Below are 19,671 nucleotides of genomic sequence, written 5' to 3' on the forward strand. Positions count from 1 at the left end.
TGAGCAGTCCTTACCTCCATCCTTTTATCTCTCCATATGTGTATGTGTATGTGTACTGTATGTAGGTAGGTGCAATATGTCTAGCGTAGACTACCTGTCCTCAGGTATATCCACGGTATAGACCTGCCACCTATACAGCCAAAAGACTGTCGTTAAAAAAAACATTGCTTTTTACTTAACGAGTATGTAACTTTGAGGTTATGTCCAATTAATTGGCTATACTAATGTAATGGAGCTAAATGTCATCCGTCATCCCCCCACCCACCTGGGCTCCAGCTGCTGCGGTATGCGAGCATACCTAAAACGCGGCGTTGAGTTGGGATATGAACATTAATGGAGCGGGTGGTCTTCTAAGCGGTCGCGATCCAATCTTGCCAGCATTATTAGTTGGCAGTTAAATCATACTCAATTGCTAGCATTCCCCTTGCTCGTAATATGATCTCATTTTTTCCCACATAGGTAACAACCTCGGCTGATTAATATTCACGACACACACTCAGTGACAACTGTGTGACTGCAGTGTGTGTGTGTGTGTGTGACTGCAGTGTACGAGGCTGCCTCGCTGCTGGGGTACTGGTTAGTTTCACTAGCGTAGGGGTTGTGCAAGTTAGGGGTGGGCATCGACGATCGATAATTGATCGATAAGGATCTTGGTCGATCACAAAATAAAACATTTGGTCGACCAAATGTTTTATTTTGTGATCGACCAAGATCCTTATCGATCAATTATCGATCGTCGATGCCCACCCCTAGTGCAAGTGTTAAATATGTGATAGGCCTTCTGCACAGCACTGTGCCAATCTAATGCAGTATGTAGTGGGGGGGGGGATATTATGAAATGATACTAGCCTATTGCTGTAGTGGAATACAGAATATCATGCATTAGCAGCGGCAGCATTAGCCAGATGGAAATGTAGACATGTAAAACCTAGCTTGTTCTTAAATAAAAATGTATTCAAGACGCCCAAAGAGCCTCAGCACACTGTGACATACATACATACAGTAGATATGTTACGGTACATGTGGGAATACGGTATATGTGGGAAAACTAGGGTTAGGGTTAGGTGCTAGGGTTAAGGTTAGGGTTAGGGGTAGGGTTAGAGTTAGGGATAGGATTAGGGTTAGGGTTAGACATGCCAGCATGTACCAAGTCGACGTAGCACCTAACCCTAACCCTAGTTTTCCCACATGTACCGTGTTCCCACATGTACCGTAACAGATACATCCATACCTCGCATATTTCCAGACCTGTTGTTCGTAACATGCCATTTCACTTGGCCTTTGGATTGTGTGAAGCGATCTTATGGGAGTTTTTTTTTTTTTTAAGAAAAAGTCTCGACTTTAGCTGAATCCCAGAACACAGACTGTAAATCCCGAGCAGTCACTCTCTCCAGAAAGCACCTGAAACTGAGACTCATTGGATTTGATAAATGTCAACCTGTCCAACTATCTATCGCCTTCTCAGAGTTCTCTTCTTTTCTCTAAAGACACAGTACTGAATGAGAGCTCAATGAAATCTTATTTCTCTTGAAATTGTTCCCCTAATTAGTGTAATTAGCCTTAGCCTCTTAGATACATTTACACTAACAGCATTGATTGCCACACACACACAGGCCTAAAAAGAAGCTTACACATAACAAATTCTGTTAGAATCTGCCGCAGATACCCTGGAGCTGGTTAGACACCCATGGGCAGAGCTAGGGAGATGTAGCCATCTGACACAGACACTGACGTCGAATATTTTTTTTACTCAGACTCGTTCTTCTTCTCACATAAACCAAAATCGGTACCTTGGTATGTCTCTGAGTAAATCTGGCCAAATTAGACTTTACACACAACAGAATTCCTTTTGTACCAGGATTATGTTTTCACAGTATGTTTCGAAGTGCAGAGCAGGTTGGTCGAACTGCTCCAGGGCCCAAGCTGTACCGGTATCTCCAAATGGATCAGGTGCTGAAATGCTCCTGGATCTGACAAATGGGAAACAGTTCCAGAGGGTGTATTTCTATAAACTACTAAGAGACAGGTTGTCTGGGGGAAAGTGCTGTAGTGTTATTTTCCAGGCTAGAGCCCATGCAGGACCCATGAGCTTCGTCTCTGATCTTTTTTTTTGTTGTGTCAGCGTCTGTCCTCTGCTTACAGCTGGTCAGGCAACCGATAGGTCAAAGGTCCAGAGAGACTCCATTCCAAAGTCCGAGACTCATGACTCTCCACCCCAAAAACAGCTTGTGTCTTGTGTCCGGCAACTTATTGTGTTGCAGTATGGCAGCGGTCATAGGATAACCGTGTACCAACCAGGAATCCATACCCCAAGACACCTTTCTGTGCAACAGGGTTGTTATTGTTTTATTTCTAATTGTTTATAACAAATTGTCATTGGAGAGGGAAAATTGAGGAATGATTGTGACAAGTAATTGTGTTTTGGTTTGCGCCTTAACCCCCCACAAAAGAACGGGGGGTGGACGTTTTTGTTTATTTTTGTGCAGTTTTGTTGAAAAGGGGGAACAATGTTCCCCATGTAAGAAAATAAAATAATCTTTATCACTTTTCGGTGGTCAATTATAGAGAGTGAATGATTTATTTTATTTTATTCGAGTTTACAGCTACTCAAGATGCTGAACATCCTTTGTGTGTCTGACAGTGTGATGGTATTGATGTTTACTGGTTCTTACTGTATATGAATAGCCTTTAATACACAGGCTACTGTTTACCACCACATCTTCATTCTGTGCCCTATAGAGTGAAACGTATTCATGTTGCCTGGTTATAGGACACACAAGCTACAGTGGCAGTTGGGCAATTAACCATCCCTCTGCCTCTCTCTTTCCCAGGGGTTGTAATTGCACAGCAAACCTCTCGGCGGAGCGTCACAGAAATCGAACCGCAGCGACCTTCTGCCAATGATCAAAGCCTGCTACCACATCTCACTATTCCCCTAAGAGATGGAGCGAGAAAACGAGAGAGAGAGAGGGATGGAAATCCGTACAGGCCCACATCTTGCATCTCGATAACCGCTGGCTGCTTTACATATGAAACACACCTCTCTCTCTCTCTCTCCTTTTAATTCCCATGAAATCGGGCAGGAAACCGTTATCACAGGGGGGGGCAAGCGGAAGAGATGTGTAACGACTAGAGGGACCATTACACTGAATCCTTCATTACACCCTGGTCACGGCTTTGGAGTATTACCCCTGTGAACACACACTCTCTCACTCCTGGGTAGATTAGGTTGGGAAGGCTGATAGATCTGTCTAATGTTATTCGTCTCAGATGCATACGGTTGAGTTGAATGCATCAACACAAGGGCTTTTAGAACAAACACCCCGGTTGAGCTTGTGATCTGTGGGTCTGTCTGTACCTGTGTCAGACACAGAGCTGTGGTTGGCTTTGATTGTTACAAGTGAAAACGGTGATGGATTTGGACACCGTGTGTGTACATCACTGGGATCCATGGTCAATCAATCAAATCAACCAAATACTAAAAATGCCTTGGGAGGAGGAGAGCGGTTTGTCATATTAACATACAATTGATCTGAATGAATCTCATTATTTACTTACCACCTTCAAAATATGCTGTGTTCTGAAGGACATAATGCCCCAACCATCACATAAACTGGGGTTTTCTGGAAAAGCAAACTCTCCACTAAACCACACCTGAGGGCAAATCAGCTGCAATCTGCAATCAGCTGACACTCATTAGTAATCAAGGCAACACAAGTAGCTACTCTCCGAATCAGACCTAGCAAAGGAAATAGCTATAGTATAGGCCTACATTTAGGGGTCCACATAACTTTCTATGATTATGGAAGTAGTAGGTGTATTTGCATATTAGTTCCGTAATCCCTCTCTTTGCTTGAAAGAAAAGTTGTACCATTTTGAGGCATCAAGACATAAGAAAGTCCTACATTATTTATGCTTATTTAAACAGCATTTATCAGTATCAATGAATATGTGATTCATCAGTGGCTATAAATATTTGATGGCTGAATAGGATGAATTTGGTGGTAGATATTGTGAATTAGGCAAATACTGTAACTACTCTGTTCCAACTCAGCCGGAGTCGGCCTAATCCACATGATGTGTTTATGTTTAACCTGATGATAAAACACGACAAGGAGACACTAGATGGGAAATCTATTAAGACTTTTAATTTCTTAATGTTTTTGACAATACAATTTGAACATGAATCGATAACATTTGCCTGAATAAGTTACACAATAAATAAATCAACGAATAAATCAAATTGAACACAGATTTTCTCTGCTATTGGGTCATTTTTTCCCCCACTTTCTGGTACAGCACAAGAAAGAGACTTATTAGGCGATGATGTCATAATACCAGATTACCTGGGGATGTATATCTGCACTGGGAGGGACTGGGAGGGACAAACAGATCCCCAGTGGAACTGAACAAGAAAACGATTGGAAGTCGGCTCCAGTGTATACTATCTGGTCTCTCTTTTATATGACATAATCTCAGTCTAATCCTTCTTTATCTCATTCTAGCATACAGTAAGCCTGGGGAAGAACATAAATATTTACAACATGACAAGATGTGAGACGAGGGGGTAGGAATCAGGCATTTAGAGCTGCTCAAGTTCAGTCCAGTATCTCTCCTATATCTCTTTACCGGGAAAGATCCATATGTACTGAACGTTTTCACTTTCAAACCAACCTCTTACACTGAATCGAGAGAGACGCTACATCTTACCTACAGTAGGTCAGATGAGATCAGATCCGATCAAAACAAGTGTAAGAGACCGATTTGACTGAAACCCAGCATATTATGTGATTGTCCAGGAGCAGAACTATAGGGGAGCACTGGACCAGTGTAGGCCTAAAGCAACTAGAGTCAACAGGAGGTAGCATGTTACTCTCCTGTCTCCTTCTGTCCATCCTAACAGCAGTAGACAATGTCATCTTGACCACCATGATTATCATGGTCATCAATCTATCGTCTTCTATATTCGCTGTTCTCTGGTTTCTGTACATATTCTCTACAATGAAAGCTGCTTGTCAAATGCTTCAACAATGAAAGCCACTGGGTTCAGGTTGAGTGAGTAGCCTGGGTGCCAGGCTGTTTCTGCTTTCAACATTGCTACACCGCTTGCCTTGTTTGGGCGAGACATCAGCACGTTGGCTGAAGCAGAGATGGGCTAGCATCCAAGTTACAGGGTTAGGGGTAATGACACAGGGATAGACTGGTATGTCCCAATGACTGCTGTGAACCCTTACATAGAGATACAGCATATTGCACTTAGCGCAGTGGGTAATTCAGAGACTGGGTGGGGGGGATGTTAGTAAGATCACAGTTTGTTTGTTATATAATGGTCTTTAAGAAGGGTGCCGAGTCAGATAGGGGCTGCGGAGAGACAACGAGGCATACAATACACTCCCCTTAGACATGACACAGAATCATTGCTCAGTCAATTCTGAGCTCCCAAACGTGATTGACGGGCCATACGACCAATCGGAGTCGTGCAAGAGTCTCATGGGAATTAAATGTGAAATCCCAGTGAGACTAACCTGCTTGAGTAAACCAGTGACCATGATGGCTAACTTGTTGTTGTGTTCTACATTCAGTCGGGTGGAAAGTCCAATTTATTGCGGATAGAAATGAATAGCATAGAATGGGCATCGCTCACTCTTATGCGAGCAAGAGAATAGTGTCAGCTCCAGAATAGACTATTCTGTTGGGGAAAACGTAACATTCTACCACATTCAATAACAGACTTTAAGGCCTGGACAGCTTTGTCAATCACTGAGAGATCACAGAAGAGCACAGACATGTGAATCATAATCTGTGTTAGGGAGAGTACAGTAGTGTTCACCTCAGGACCTCTACTGACAGGCCACCCCTGGTCATTTTACATTCAGAGAGAGACTTACCGTGGTCTCGGGAAACACCTCTGTCACCTCCTACAATCAGAAAGACCACACTTTGGGGGTCAGATTTAGGAAACATTTACACCAGGTGGTGGAGATTATTCTTTTTGTTCAAAAACATGAAATTGTTTCATGAAATTCATAAAGGTATTACCTTTATATAATATGTTTATAGAAGTATACAGTACTATATAGGTGCAAATGCTTCATAATGTGGCCCCTATAGAGCACTTATAGTACGGACCAAGCTGTGGGCCTGAGTTCCCTCAAACACTGTAGGGGGTTGATGAGGAGAACAAACTAGCCGCCTGTTCGTATACAGTGATGATCTGATCGACGCGATGGTTTACCTGCTTTTTTCTCTTAGAGAAAAAAACAAATCACTGATTTTAACATGGTGGTCCAGTTTCACTCACAACCACCCCCCCCCCCTCCAGTCTTCTGGATTGCACTCACTGACCATCAGTGTTGAGACCACAATAAGACTAGAAAAGGCTTGAAATATACAGCCTTTTTCTTAATTTTCCCTCTCTCTTTCTCTCTCACTCTCTCTCTCTCTCGTTCAGATATTCCATACAAAATCAATATACAGGGACATTTGCACACTTATTGTACACAAACGAGTAGCTACAGTAAGCAAGTGCATCTGGCAACAATGCGGATACAATACAATGGGAGTAGTGTGTGTGTGTGTGTGTGTCTTAACACACAAACAGAAGCAGCTTGGGTATGCACAAACACACACACACACACACACACACACACGCACACACACACACTCATACACTTGCCAGTAACGACACACAGCATGTTTGTGGTGTCTGCCAGCTTCTCTCTGCAGGCTGACTGTGTGTCTGGCAGTGGGGTAAAGGTCTGGAGACACACACAAGCTGTGTGCTAGGTCTGGCTTTCACACACACTTTAATGGGCTTTATGAATGGCTGGGACTCAATGACTGTGTCAACACAAGGGGCCATAGTCAGTCCAAACCAGCACCAGGTTTCTGAGATAAGTCATAAACAACATTCTCCTCCTAGCGCAGTGAGAGAGCATGTCGGAATTAATATGCAACTGGGTTTGGCTGTTGTGTTTCCTCATTGTAAACATTGTGTGAGTGTCAGTCTAAAAGATGCATCATTTGTTATTTTTGACTCACACTCACTCAAGACATTTTTAACAGGGTGTTTGTGTGTGTAGTGTGTGTGTGTGTGTGTGTGTGTGTGTGTGTGTGTGCGCGTGCGTGTGTACATGTACATGTGCGTGTGTGTCTGTGTGTGTGTGTGTGTGTGTGTGTCTGTGTGTGTGTGATTCCCCAGGTACTGTTATTGTAACACTGAAGCATCTCAGTCTGTATTCAAGTACTGCAGTGGTTGTTTGTCTCTCGACATTGCGTGGAGCTCAGACCTGCAGTCAACTCACACTTGCTACAATAGTGGGTGGAGGGGATGGGTGGATGGATGGATGGATATTGACAAACCTGTTCCTTTGTACCCCTCATGTCCAACCAAACATATTGCCACACATACATACATACAAAAACAAACAAACACACATATACACATACACAAACGTACACATGTACACACACACACACTCACTCACTCCGCCCACGCCCTCACCACTGCTCCACCATGAGATCCAACACTCGGTTGACATTCAGATCTGAATCAAGGCAAAAGTCGGTCTCGACGAATGGGGCGGACAGAGGACTGAGGGGGGGTCCGGAGGTCAGCGAATCGAGCCAAAGAAAACAAGGGTCAAAGGTTGCCAGTGCCCGTCTTTTCCGTGAGGCCACGGTGGGCAGTGGGGGGGATGCGCAGAGGAGAGGTGGGGGAGGAGGGGGAGGGAGGGAAGCTGTTGGGGGAGCCGTCGTCAAGGGCGATGGGGGTAGCTCCAACAGGACGGAAGAGCAGAGGGGAGAGGACAGGAAGTTGTCATCCTTAGAATGGCACAGGAAGGGCTGGAATTGGTCAGCAGCTTGGGGTGGAGGAGGGGAGAGGTCGGGGTGAGAGGTGACGGGGGATTGGAGATCGGATGACACAGAGGAGATAGAGTCTGAAAGAGCGGAAGAAGAGAGGGAGTTCAGACAGAGTTCTAATTGGAGTGACAAACTCAACATTTGTGGGTTCATATTGCTTCCTAGGCGTTCACAGCGTGAGCTACGCACCCACACAGCTGATTGACTCATCCAGAATGTCCTCTATGGACTGGCTGGGGTCCATCTGAGAGGAAGGGAAGGAAATGATTGTGTGAGTGTCAGTCTAAAGATGCATCATTTGTTATTTTTGACTCACACTCAAGACATTTTTTACAGGGTGTTTGTGTGTGTATGTATGTGTGTGTGTGTGTGTGTGTGTGTGTGTGTGTGTGTGTATGTGTGTGTGTGTGTGTGTGTGTGTGTGCGTATGGGTGTGTATGTGTGTGTGTGTGTGTGTGTGTGTGTGTGCGTTTGTGTGTGTGTGCGTTTGTGTGTGTGTACAATACATGTGTGTGTGTGGGTATGCGTGTGCGCGCGTGCGTGTGTACATGTAGAAGAGCAGAGGGGAGAGGACAGGAAGTTGTCATCCTTAGAATGGCACAGGAAGGGCTGGAATTGGTCAGCTTGGGGTGGAGGGGGGGAGAGGTCGGGGTGACACACACACACACACGCTCTCCTACAGTATGGTTTTAATGGACAATGGAACTAATAGTATAAATCATATTTCTCTAAACTCTCGCACACAACCAAACACACACACACACACAAACTAACCTGCACTCTCTGGATGGCCTCCTGGAGCTCCTCCTCCAGACTGCGGACCCCACTGCATGCTGGGGCTTGTGCAGGGCTCGCTGTGATCTGCATTGGCAGCTCAAAATCCTGGCCAATCAAATCGCAGGAAAACACCTGATTGATTGGACAGAATGGGAGGTTGATATGGCATACTTGTATCATCACGTACCTTATTTTTGCAGGTGATATGGTGTACCTGTGTTTACCTGGGTGAATAGTGTTTACCTGGGTGAATAGTGTTTACCTGGGTGAATAGTGTTTACCTGGGTGAATAGTGTTTACCTGGGTGAATAGTGTTTACCTGGGTGAATAGTGTTTACCTGGGTGAATAGTGTTTACCTGGGTAAATAGTGTTTACCTGGGTGAACAGGACCTCTGTCTGTCCATCTGTCTCTGTCTTCCCTTGGGTACATCCTGGATCCTGTTGCAGGAATGGATGGAGGGATACTACACGAGACTGAAAGAAAGAGGAGGAGAGGTGATGAGATGTCGATTTCTCCAACCAGACCACCAGCTTATTTGAGGTTAAACCATTTTGAGACAGAAGATTCTAATCCTCACCTCTTTGGCCGTGGTGCTGGAGGAGGCCCTCTCCCTGGGTCTACTCCTCATCCTCTCCCTCATCTCCAGCTCCAGACTCAGCTCCTGTTGCTGCTGTTCCTGTTCTGACTGCCAGGGGGTGCCTGCAGCCTGCAGGGGCGAGGAGGAGGAGGTGGAGGAGGAGGAGGAGGAGGAGGCAGGGGGAAGGCCGGGGCTGGGGGTGGAAGACGGGGTCCCGGCGGGAGCCAGGAAAACAGCGTTGGACAGCCCACACTGCTCACCCCCCATACTGATCGAAATTCCATTTGGAATGCTGTTTGCTACACCGTTGAGAATTCCATTAGGAACTCCGTTGGGCTGTACGTACATCTTTTGGTTTGCATTGTTGTTGGGGGAGTCGGGTCCAGAGCACGGGCTGGAGCTGGGGTTCTGGTTGGGGAGCAACAGAGCTGGGGAGAGGGTAAGGGGGTCCAGGCTGGTATCCAGCTGGCAGAAGGGCGTGGGGGTGACACAGGTGCGGGGTAGTTGGAAGGGGCGTAGGCGCTGTAGGAGGGCAGGCTTGGTGCCGGAGACGGGGAGGCCACGCTTTCGCAGCTGCTGACGCAACTCTGACACCTGAGAATGGGGGTGGGGGTTGGGGGTGGGGGGCGGGGAGAGCAGGAGGGGTCAGAGAGAGGGGTGGGGGAGGGAGAGGGGGAGGGGCACAAGAGGGGGGTTAGAGAAGAATATACATATACATGTAGTGAGAGAGTCAGGAAAGGTCAGAAATGATAGTAGAGATACATGAGTGTTTTCAAGTCCGGGGCGGCTGTGGCTCAGGAGGTAGAGCTGGCGTGTAACGATCGCAAGGTCAACGGTTTAATCCCCGGCTCCACATGTTAAAGTATCCTTGGGGCAAGATACTGAACCCCAAATTGCTCCCAATGAGCGGGCCGGCACCTTGCAAGGTAGCTTGCCGCCATTGGTGTGTGTGTGAATGTAATGTATGAATGGGTGAATGAGAGGCCATTGTAAAGCACTTTGGAATAAGGCACTATTATAAGTGCTATATAAGTAAATGTAGTCCATTTACCAAGTCATTGACAACAAATTGTCTTTCGGTAACATATTGTCTTACCGTTAGGTCGACAAGGTTGGCAGGAAGAAGGTCAGGTTTGGGGGAGGGACTTGTGTCCATAGGGGTGGTGTGTGTTGCCGTGGGGACAGGCTGGGAGTTCTGGGACGTAGCTCCAGAGAACCTCATGATTTGGTTGGTGTCTCCGCTGGAGAGAGAGGGTGGAACAGAGGGTGGAACATTACGTGACGTTAGAATTATACGGTTCTATCTCAATTTTTGTCGAAATTGAGTTTTTTTACATAATCTGATCCATTAGGTGTTTATTAATGCCTGTGTGGTGTTATTTTTAAAATGTTGACATTTTTGAGTTAGTAATTCATAAAATACAAAGGTCCCATCTCACAGAACATAATGGGATGTAAAAACGTTGACGCTCAATATCTCTGAACTGCCCTAAACGGAGATAGAACCTTGTCATTCTAAGCTCACGATTAGCTAAGCTGATCCATCAGCTACTAACTACTAAAGGAACGTTTAGGACCCATGGCTCTGTCTGGAGGCTCCCTAAGCAAGGTGGTCTGTACCTGGGCGTGACAGTGAGCTGCTGCTGCTGCTGCTGCTGGTTCTGGAGGATCTGCAGCTGGAGGAAGACCTGCTGCTGCTGCAGGAGACGTGAGTATGCGGGGTCTATGGGCTGGGCAGGGGCGGGGCTCCTCTGGATGCTCTCTCCCCCTGATAGAACACAATTCGTGACGTTAGAATTATACGGTTCATTTTTGTCAAAATTGAGTTTTTTACATAATCTGATCCATTAGGTGTTTATTAACACCTGTGTGGTGTTATTTTTAAAATGTTGACATTTTTGAGTTAGTAATTAATTAAATACAAAGGTTTCATCTCACAAAACATAATGGAATGTAAAAACTTTGACACTCAATATCTCTGAACTACCCTGAAGCGGAGATAGAACCTTATCATTCTAAGCTCACGAATTAAGATCAACTTTATTAGTATAGCACATTGATGACCATGTACAGTAACATTAAGTATATGTTTATACCTGTGTCATAATGCTGTAATTACTCTATTAACGTTGTATAAATAGGTTGTTACACGTTGAGCCACAAGGCCCTTTACATAGAAGCAAAGTGGTGAAAAGGGGGTGAAACAAGCCACTTACCCCCGGTCCCAGACCCGACTCTCTGGTCTGGAGGAATGTACTGGTGGTATTTGAGTTTCCTCATCTTGGGTTTGGAGTCCCGCGGTTTCCGTGGGCGAGGGGGACGTGTGGAGGAGGTGAGGGAGGAGGGCAGGGGGGAGGAGGAGTGGGGGGAGAGGCTGGGGGGCCGTGCTGTCTGGAAGGTGGGGAGAGAGAAAAATAGAGGAAGAGAGAAAATGTGACGCTTATGGTTTTTATGTGCCCTGTGGAACTCGGCATTTGTTGCCCCCAAACATCAGCCCGTTCGTTCACTTCCGCTCTTCCATCTCTGCTGGCCGACCGGCTCCACCACCGCCTCTACGCGGATGCAGCAGTCGGCGCTACACAATCAAGTCTCTTCACTATACTGGCTCCCCCACTGCTGTCAGGACTGCAGAATCACGCCCCGTCTTCCGCCGTCGACTGAAGACCTCCATCTCTTCAGCCTACACCTTAACTGTCCCTCCTGAGACATCTACTTACCCTCTACCCCCCCCCCTGTACAGTTTCTCCAGTGTCATAATAAAAGGAGGGAAGAAATCTTCCTTCTTCTAGCACGACGACTGCCAATGGTGCCCCAGGCCTGAGCATAGATTACTTTTCCCTGCTATGACTGGTGCATAGATGATTCACTTACTTAGTCAAATGTATTTGTTTTGTAAGCCGCTTTGGATAAAGGCGTCTGCTAAATGCCAAAAATGTAAATGTAATGTAAATGTGTAACGTGATATTAAAGCAGTGTAAACGTGTGTGTGTGTTCTAACTTACATGACATAGAGTGAGTTCCTTTGGCAGTAGAGTATTGGCAGTAATGAACACAGAGAACACCAATAGAGAAACACTGTGTTCTGCTCTGTGCCTGAATGACCAAACAGCAGGGGTGAGGACATTCACAGTGGGAAACCTATCAGTTTCCATGTACTGTACAGCAATGTACAAATTCAGCAATGGGGAACAGTTGATAGACTTATGTTTATTTTGAACAACCCCCCACAGTTTGTCAACTTTGAGTCGACACATCACAAAGTAAATCCACCCAGCCTACTCAGCGCTGGATTATATTAATAAATTACAATTCACGTGTCTGAGCTATGTCTGTTCTATGAATTATTATATTTATTTGAAAACTTCAAGTGTACCTTTGGCAGCAGGGGCAAAGCTTGGGACGTCAGATACATCCCCTTTAGTCTCCCGGTTGTTGCCATGGAGTTGGAGTCTGTCATGCTCATTGGCTGGCTGATGCCCTCGGTTGCCGAGAGCAACGCCAAGCCGGACTGCAAGCAAGAAGAAGAAGAAAAATAGCACTGTAACACGGAATACAGCCTGATCATAGACACTGACCTACGTTTTGTACTAATGGCCAAAGTTAGGGTTATATGGGTATAGCTGACCTTAGATCTGTGCAAAATGGCAATTTCTTATCCAGAGCCCTTGTCCTCTCACCTGAGCATGGGTGGGGCTATGGTTAAGGGGCAGGCCAACAGGTGACATGTCACTCAGTGATTGGTCTCCCGAGAGCCCCGGTGATGAGGAGAAGGCGGGTGATTGGTGGACCCCGAGTTGCTCAGGGGACGAGGAGGAGGAGCAGGAAGAGATGTCATCTTCGAGGACATCTGAGGAGAGAGGGAAGGAGATGGGGCCTGTGGAGAAGAGGGGGAGAAAAGAAGTAAGAAAAGGAGAGGAAGGGTGGGAGGAAAGGGGGAGGAGAGGGTGTAGGAGGAAAGTGTTTATCAGTAACAGCAGATTGGGTGTGTGTGTGTGTGTGTGTGTGTGTGTGTGTGTGTGTGTGTGTGTGTGTGTGTGTGGATGCATTTGAACTCACGATTCTCCAGGGGTATTAAATGTTTGTGCGGGAGCTCCAGGGATCCGAGCCGACGTTGGGTCTTCTCACTGAGGTCCTCCGTCAGCCGAGCCTTCTTCTGCCTACTATGAGCCCCACACACACTTCTGTCTGTGGGTGGGAAGGAAAGAGGGAAAGATGACAGAGAGGGGTGGGGGGGAGGGGGGGGGGGGGTGTTGGGAAGAAGAGGGGGGGGGGGGAAGCAACAGGAGTTCAGAGCAGATGTGTTTGGAGTATATGCACAACCATTGCCATAGGCAATCTATTTCAGCTAAAACCAACAGGGACAACCAAAACCCTTGGGGAATAGGAACCCCTAGACACACACACACACACACACACACACACACACACACACACACACACACACACACACACACACACTCTCTCCTTCTTAAAGAAAGAAATGCCTCCAGAGTTTACCCTACCGAAACCTGTTTGTGTGAGGGAGGGGGATAGGGAGTGCAATGATAATGGTGTTTATAATTACAACGGACAAGGAGATAAAGAGGGGGAATAGTTACCGAACAGAGGAGGAGAAGAAAGAGAGAGAGAGAGAGAGAGAGAGAGAGAGAGAGAGAGAGAGAGAGAGAGAGAGGAGAGAGAGAGAGAGGGAGGTAAGTGATGAAGAAAAACTAAGGTTCTCAACCCCTGTGTGGGCAGGCTTATCGTGCTCGTTCAATCCCGTGATAGGTTCAAACCCAAAGGAAGCTGCTTAGAATGGAGAGTGACACAGCTCCGCTGGGTCACATTTATGTTTGATTGACAGCTAATGAAAACCCAATCCCATCGCAGGGTTCAGAGACTTCAATTCCTCTACATAACTAAATAGATGGAGAGGGATTGTAGTGGGGAATTAGAGGAAATAAGATAAGAGAAAATGGATTGAGACAGAGAGAGCGGAAGAGAGGACAGGCGGAAAAGAGTGAGAAAGGGATAGAAGGGAGTGAGGCAGGCACAAATCAAACTGTATAAAAACAGTATGATAAAAGTGTTATGCTGGGAGCATTACATAATGGAGCGAAAGAGTAGAAATACTGTAGGCAGTGTGTCACCTTGTGCAGTTTCAGTGTTCAGACCACTAGGGGGCGACTTCTGAGTGGTGCCATCATCAGTTAGACGCTGCATCAGGAAACAGCGGGTCAAACCAACATCCATCCAGTCCAAAGGCTCCATTCCATTTCAATTCAGTCAATTCAACCAAGTTCCTAGTTCATTCAACCAGAGTCCATTGGCCAAATGGCAAAACTAAAACTAATAATAATAATAATAAAAATAATAATAACTAATAACTATTTTTCTGTGTGGACACATCCATTCATGTACTGTATTCAATTTCAATTCACTACTTGAGTTGAATGAGTTGAAATGAAATTCGCCCCCGAAGCCTCCCGTCAACAGCCAGTACCTCAGAGTGTCAAATTGTCATAGTTACAGAGCACACAAACATATGCCATTGGGGTAAGCATTGTACAGGTAGGCATTGTACATGACATATGATGTTTGAGGTTGAGAGAAACAGAGTGCTACTCACCAGAGCTTCACTCTGGTCTTTCTCTCCTTTGAGAGGAGGACAGGTTGTCTTCAACCCTAGAGAGAACAGGGAACACAGGAGTTAGACAACAATCAAGGGGTATGGGAAGGACAGAGGGTTCTGTTTTGTTTTGTAAGTCTGCTTTTAACGTGGTGTTTACACAGTAAAAAAAAATGTAAGTTAACTTTTTCTGAGTGGGGGAGAACCACTCATATTTTTCATTTTATTGACAGATACAGTAGACAGGAAGGATGGGTGAGAGAGTAGAGCGAGCGCCCCTCACAGTAATGATTTTGATAGTGACATGACAACGATGCAAAAAAAAAAGTACACCAACCAGAGTCTGCATTGATTTCATTCTGCTTTCGGTTCTGAATCCTCAACTGCAGGACTGAAAAAAGACAAGCAGAAGGAGAAGTAGTTCATTAGTGTGCATGATCACAAAAATAAAGTGGTTTTGAAGGCACAGTTGGCTGGAGCGTGCTGTTGGCAGCAATAGAACGGGAGGGCTTCATTCCCACATGGGCCATGTGAACTCAACATCTGTTTTAAGTCACTTTGCGAAAATCTGCTGATAAAAAAAATCTGCTAGAATGCTACAGTCCCTATCTCCTCGGTTCTCTCCTACCATTACATCACAGGCGCAAAAATGAAAGGCAACTATGGGTGAAAGGGGTTGTGAGGTTAAGAGGAGTCATGTTCACTGTACTGGCCCTGTAACGGTATACAGTAGTACGACCTAGTATGTACTTGGCAATGTGCTGAGTACATGTCAGCATACAGACACATGAATCAAAGAAATGTGTCATATCGGATATGGGACCAACCACCTTAACGGGGGATGGGGTAGGTTGCCGAGTTTCGGGGATCTGAGAGAAATGGAGGATAAGAGGGGCGGGGCCAGGTCAAGGGGGGTTGGAGGCAGGCAGTAACTATTTATCCGTCAGTATGTCTATTTCTGTCATCCCCCATCCCCCCTACAGCTGTCCCTCTCTCTCTAGCACTCTCTAGCTCCTGTCCACCCTCTCTCAGTCCCTCCCTCCCTCCCTCGCTGTGAAGCGTGCTAAGTAAATTCTTCCTCCCTTTTCTGTCAGCCGACTCCCCATGTCAAAAAGAGACACACTAAGAAAAAACGTTCTTATCCAGGTTATCTGTACAGATACTGAGCACCTGGACTGACTCAACCAGGCTTTCGCACACAAGACTGCCCGTGCGTGTTGTCTGTTGAACACAGCTTGTTGTGGTGAAAAGGCCTGAGATTGTGACCACTGTGCCAGACCACTGTATCAGGACGGTAGGGTTGTTACCATGAGGACAGGCACATGAGGTTGAAGTGATGGACTAATACAATCTGATGTCCTAATCGACCAGACCAACACAGCGAGTCAGGATCCAACAGAAGTCGGTCACAGAGCCTGCCTCGCCCACTGTAGCCATTCACATAGTAGTGTAAATACAATATTATACGTTTATCCACTAAGTTTTAATGAAACAAAATGTAGGGTTAGTTCCGGGGGCAGTAATATCACCAGATCTAGCTCACATCAATGGCCATTGAACTATACTCCTGGGGGGAAGGAAACACCCACACACACACACACTCACACTCACACACACACACACACACACACACACACACACACACTATCTCTAACACCCCAGCTGTCCAACACAGTCCCAATTGTCAGCAGGTGGTTATAAACTGCACAGCAATGTCTCTATGTCATTTCCTGTCCTTTCTATTTGACCACGCCTGTTGGCTGTTTACGACAGAACACAAGGCGAATAACAACATAAGAACGGCGGCCATTTTTGAGGACATAATAAATGCAGACACCTTCATAGATATCCCAAAGTTGGCTGTTTACATTTCTATGGACGTAACCGCCAGTAGTTCAATCACAGGAGTGCATAAAGAGGTATTGTAATTGTAAACCCACAAGGCTTGTGGGTAAGACTCCTAGGGCAGGTTTCACAGACAAGGCTTAAGCCTAGTCCTGGACTAAATCACACTTTTAATGGAAGATTTAAGATGCTTTTCAGTCTAGGATAAGGCTTATTAAGCCTTGTCTGTGAAACCCCCCTAATGTTTAACTTAACTATCCTGAGAAAGTGAGAATAGCTGGGGTTATGGATGAACGGCAAATACAATAATAGATTTTTCTTTAAAATGAAATGCTATCTGATAATAAAAGAAGCCTCCTGGGCCTAAAACTGTAGAAGAAAGTCTACAATCATCCCTTCAGCTGAAATGTTGATAATAAAAATCAAAAATAAATGTCTATGCTTTTATTATTTTATGCAACCTCTGGAATGGTGGCTACTGGTGCCAAACCAGTCTAGTTTAGGGGTCATATGCCTATTCCGTTATGACTGTCAACAAAACATCCCATTTCCTGATTATGGTTTCATCCAGCAATGGTGATGCAGTCTATGCCACATACTTTAAGAGATCAATAGTTTTTGGGTCAAGCCTTAATATGTCTATTCAGGACAGCTCTGTGGAAATCAATCAATAAATCGATACCTTAATGATCAATAACTTCCCTTTGGTTGGTATTTGATGAATGACATTACAAAGATGTGACAACATCGATACACAATATCCTTCAATAATACACAATATCCTTCAACATCAATACACAATATCCTAACACCAATATCGTACTGATTACCGGTACTTAAAATGCAAATAATAACATTGCCACTAACAATTCCATTGCATTACTGGTTACCATGGGTACCATAGAGTGTGTGTACATTCTAGGGGGAAATGCAAGATCTGACCTCAGATCAACTTTGTCTCATAACCCCGCCTCTAATGCCCCGCCCCCTGCCTCCCTACTCCGCCCCTTGTCCTCACCTGAGCGGAATTTGTTCCGGATGAGAAGTGACCTCTCAGAGGCCAGCAATGTCATGATGGAGAGGAGGGGGGGGGGGGGGTGGGGGTAGGGAGGGAGGGGGGACAAGGGTGAGAGGAGAAAGAGAAAGAAAGAGAAAGAGAGTCCTGGTTTTATTCCCACGGGTCGGAATCCGGAGGAATGGACTCTTCCGTTTTCAGTCTCTCCCTGCAGAAAGAGGGTGGAATAAAAGAAGGGGTGGGGGGGGTCAGTGAGGGTCGGGGGGGTCAGTGCTTGTTCATCCACAAAGAGGCAGACACTGACAGTGGCGGAGACACGTGGGGTGAAAAGGAGAAAGAGAGAGAGAGACTGACGGCGATAGAGACACTTAGACAGAAACAGACATTGACAGTGGTAGGGAGAGACACATTGGGTACAAATGAGACAGAGACAAAGAGAAATAGAGACATAAACTCTCCCAGACACACACAGGCTAAACCTTAGCAGAGAGAAACATTGACAATGACTCCACTTGGCCTCCCTAGACAGCCTGTCACAATCACATAGAGAAAGAGAGAGAGAGAGAGAGAGAGAGAGAGAGAGAGAGAAAGAGAGAGATAGAGAGAGAGAGAAGCCCACCCTCCAAGATAGAACAAGAGGGAGAGGAAGAGAATAAGTGGGACGTCTGTGGAAAGGCAGAGCAAGAGGAGGAGAGGAGACAGAGAGAGAGAGAGGAGACAGAGAGAGAGAGGAGGAGAGGAGACAGAGAGAGAGAGGAGGAGAGGAGACAGAGAGATACCCAAGGAGAGTTGGTATGAGTTGGTATGAGTGACAGAGACAGGGGCATTGACAGGTACTCAGACAACCAAACAGATTAAACAACATTCTATCTGACACACACAGGGATCAGATACTCATTATGCACTCTCACGGCAGGATTCACTCATTTACACAACAACACTGAGGGAGGGAAGACCACTGCCACACAAGGTCAAAGGTTATACCTACAGAGAATCAGTGGGGACAGACAGACAGACAGACAGACATGATAACCACTGTACTCACACACTCACTTACCACTCATATTTTTATTAACAGATATAGTAGAGATTTAGACAGGAAGGATGGGTGAGAGAGAGAGGAGGGATGACATGCAGGATATGTCCCCGGCCGGAATCGAAACGGGGACCCTGCGGTTACATGGTCAACGCTTAACCCGCTACGCCACCTAAGCACCCCTCACACTATAGACTTTTAAATAGGTGCACACACTCTGTAACTGGCTAGAGATGTAACACTCTGAGGAAGCGAACACAGCTTTACAAAGTGTAAGGTCTAAAATACAGTCTAAACTGTGGGGAGAGGTTTCACACTAAGGCACAATACTAGTGTGTATTACGACAGACACACGTGGCCTGGGGTGGTCCAGTGGTCTAGCACCGCAGTCTACAGCACACACATATGCCCATGTCGGCATGGGTTTGAATCCCTGCTGATACGCCCTCTCTCCTTACTTTCCTGTCTGTCTTCACTATATTTGTCCATTAAAATGAAAAATATGAGTGGGACTGCCCCACTCAGAAAAAGTAACACACACACACACACACACACACACCACTTATTTACAATACAGATTAAAGCAGAGTGGCAGTCCATAGGGTATGGCCCTGAAAATATAACAAAATATATTATTCTCTCATCTATGACAGAGACGCTACTTCACAATAAGGCACAGGAGGTGAGAGAGAGAGAGAGAGAGAGAGAGAGAGAGAGAGAGAGAGAGAGAGAGGGGGGGAGAGGGAGAGGGAGAGGGAGAGGGAGAGGGAAAGAGAGAATAAAGGAAAAAGAATACTTACTGAAACAGAGAGTAAAGTCCCTCTGGGGAAGTCGGAGTGGATTTAAGTGGAGATTAGAGAGAGGTGCGAGGAGGAGGAGAAGGAAGAGAGAACTTTGTAGTGCGTTTAATGACAATTTCTTTCTTTCATGTTCTCTTCGTATCCTTTC

The 19,671-nt window shown here is 45.8% G+C and overlaps 1 protein-coding gene across 1 annotated transcript; it reads right to left on the minus strand.

Moving 5' to 3' along the window:
• Positions 1-7,500: 7,500 nt before the first annotated feature.
• Positions 7,501-17,745, minus strand: LOC308166287 (uncharacterized protein; the record flags this gene model as incomplete). Its single annotated transcript, XM_080540554.1, has 15 exons — positions 7,501-7,940; positions 8,053-8,107; positions 8,638-8,772; positions 9,017-9,115; positions 9,220-9,813; positions 10,316-10,460; positions 10,840-10,987; positions 11,436-11,556; positions 12,593-12,727; positions 12,897-13,093; positions 13,276-13,404; positions 14,349-14,415; positions 14,828-14,883; positions 15,165-15,218; positions 17,691-17,745. The coding sequence occupies 15 exons, from the start codon at positions 17,743-17,745 to the stop codon at positions 7,501-7,503; spliced, it is 2,430 nt and encodes an 809-aa protein (XP_080396680.1).
• Positions 17,746-19,671: the final 1,926 nt, after the last annotated feature.

Source organism: Nansenia antarctica, assembly GCF_963989245.1.
Source record: "Nansenia antarctica genome assembly, chromosome: 10".
NCBI classification, from domain to species: Eukaryota; Metazoa; Chordata; class Actinopteri; order Argentiniformes; family Microstomatidae; genus Nansenia; species Nansenia antarctica.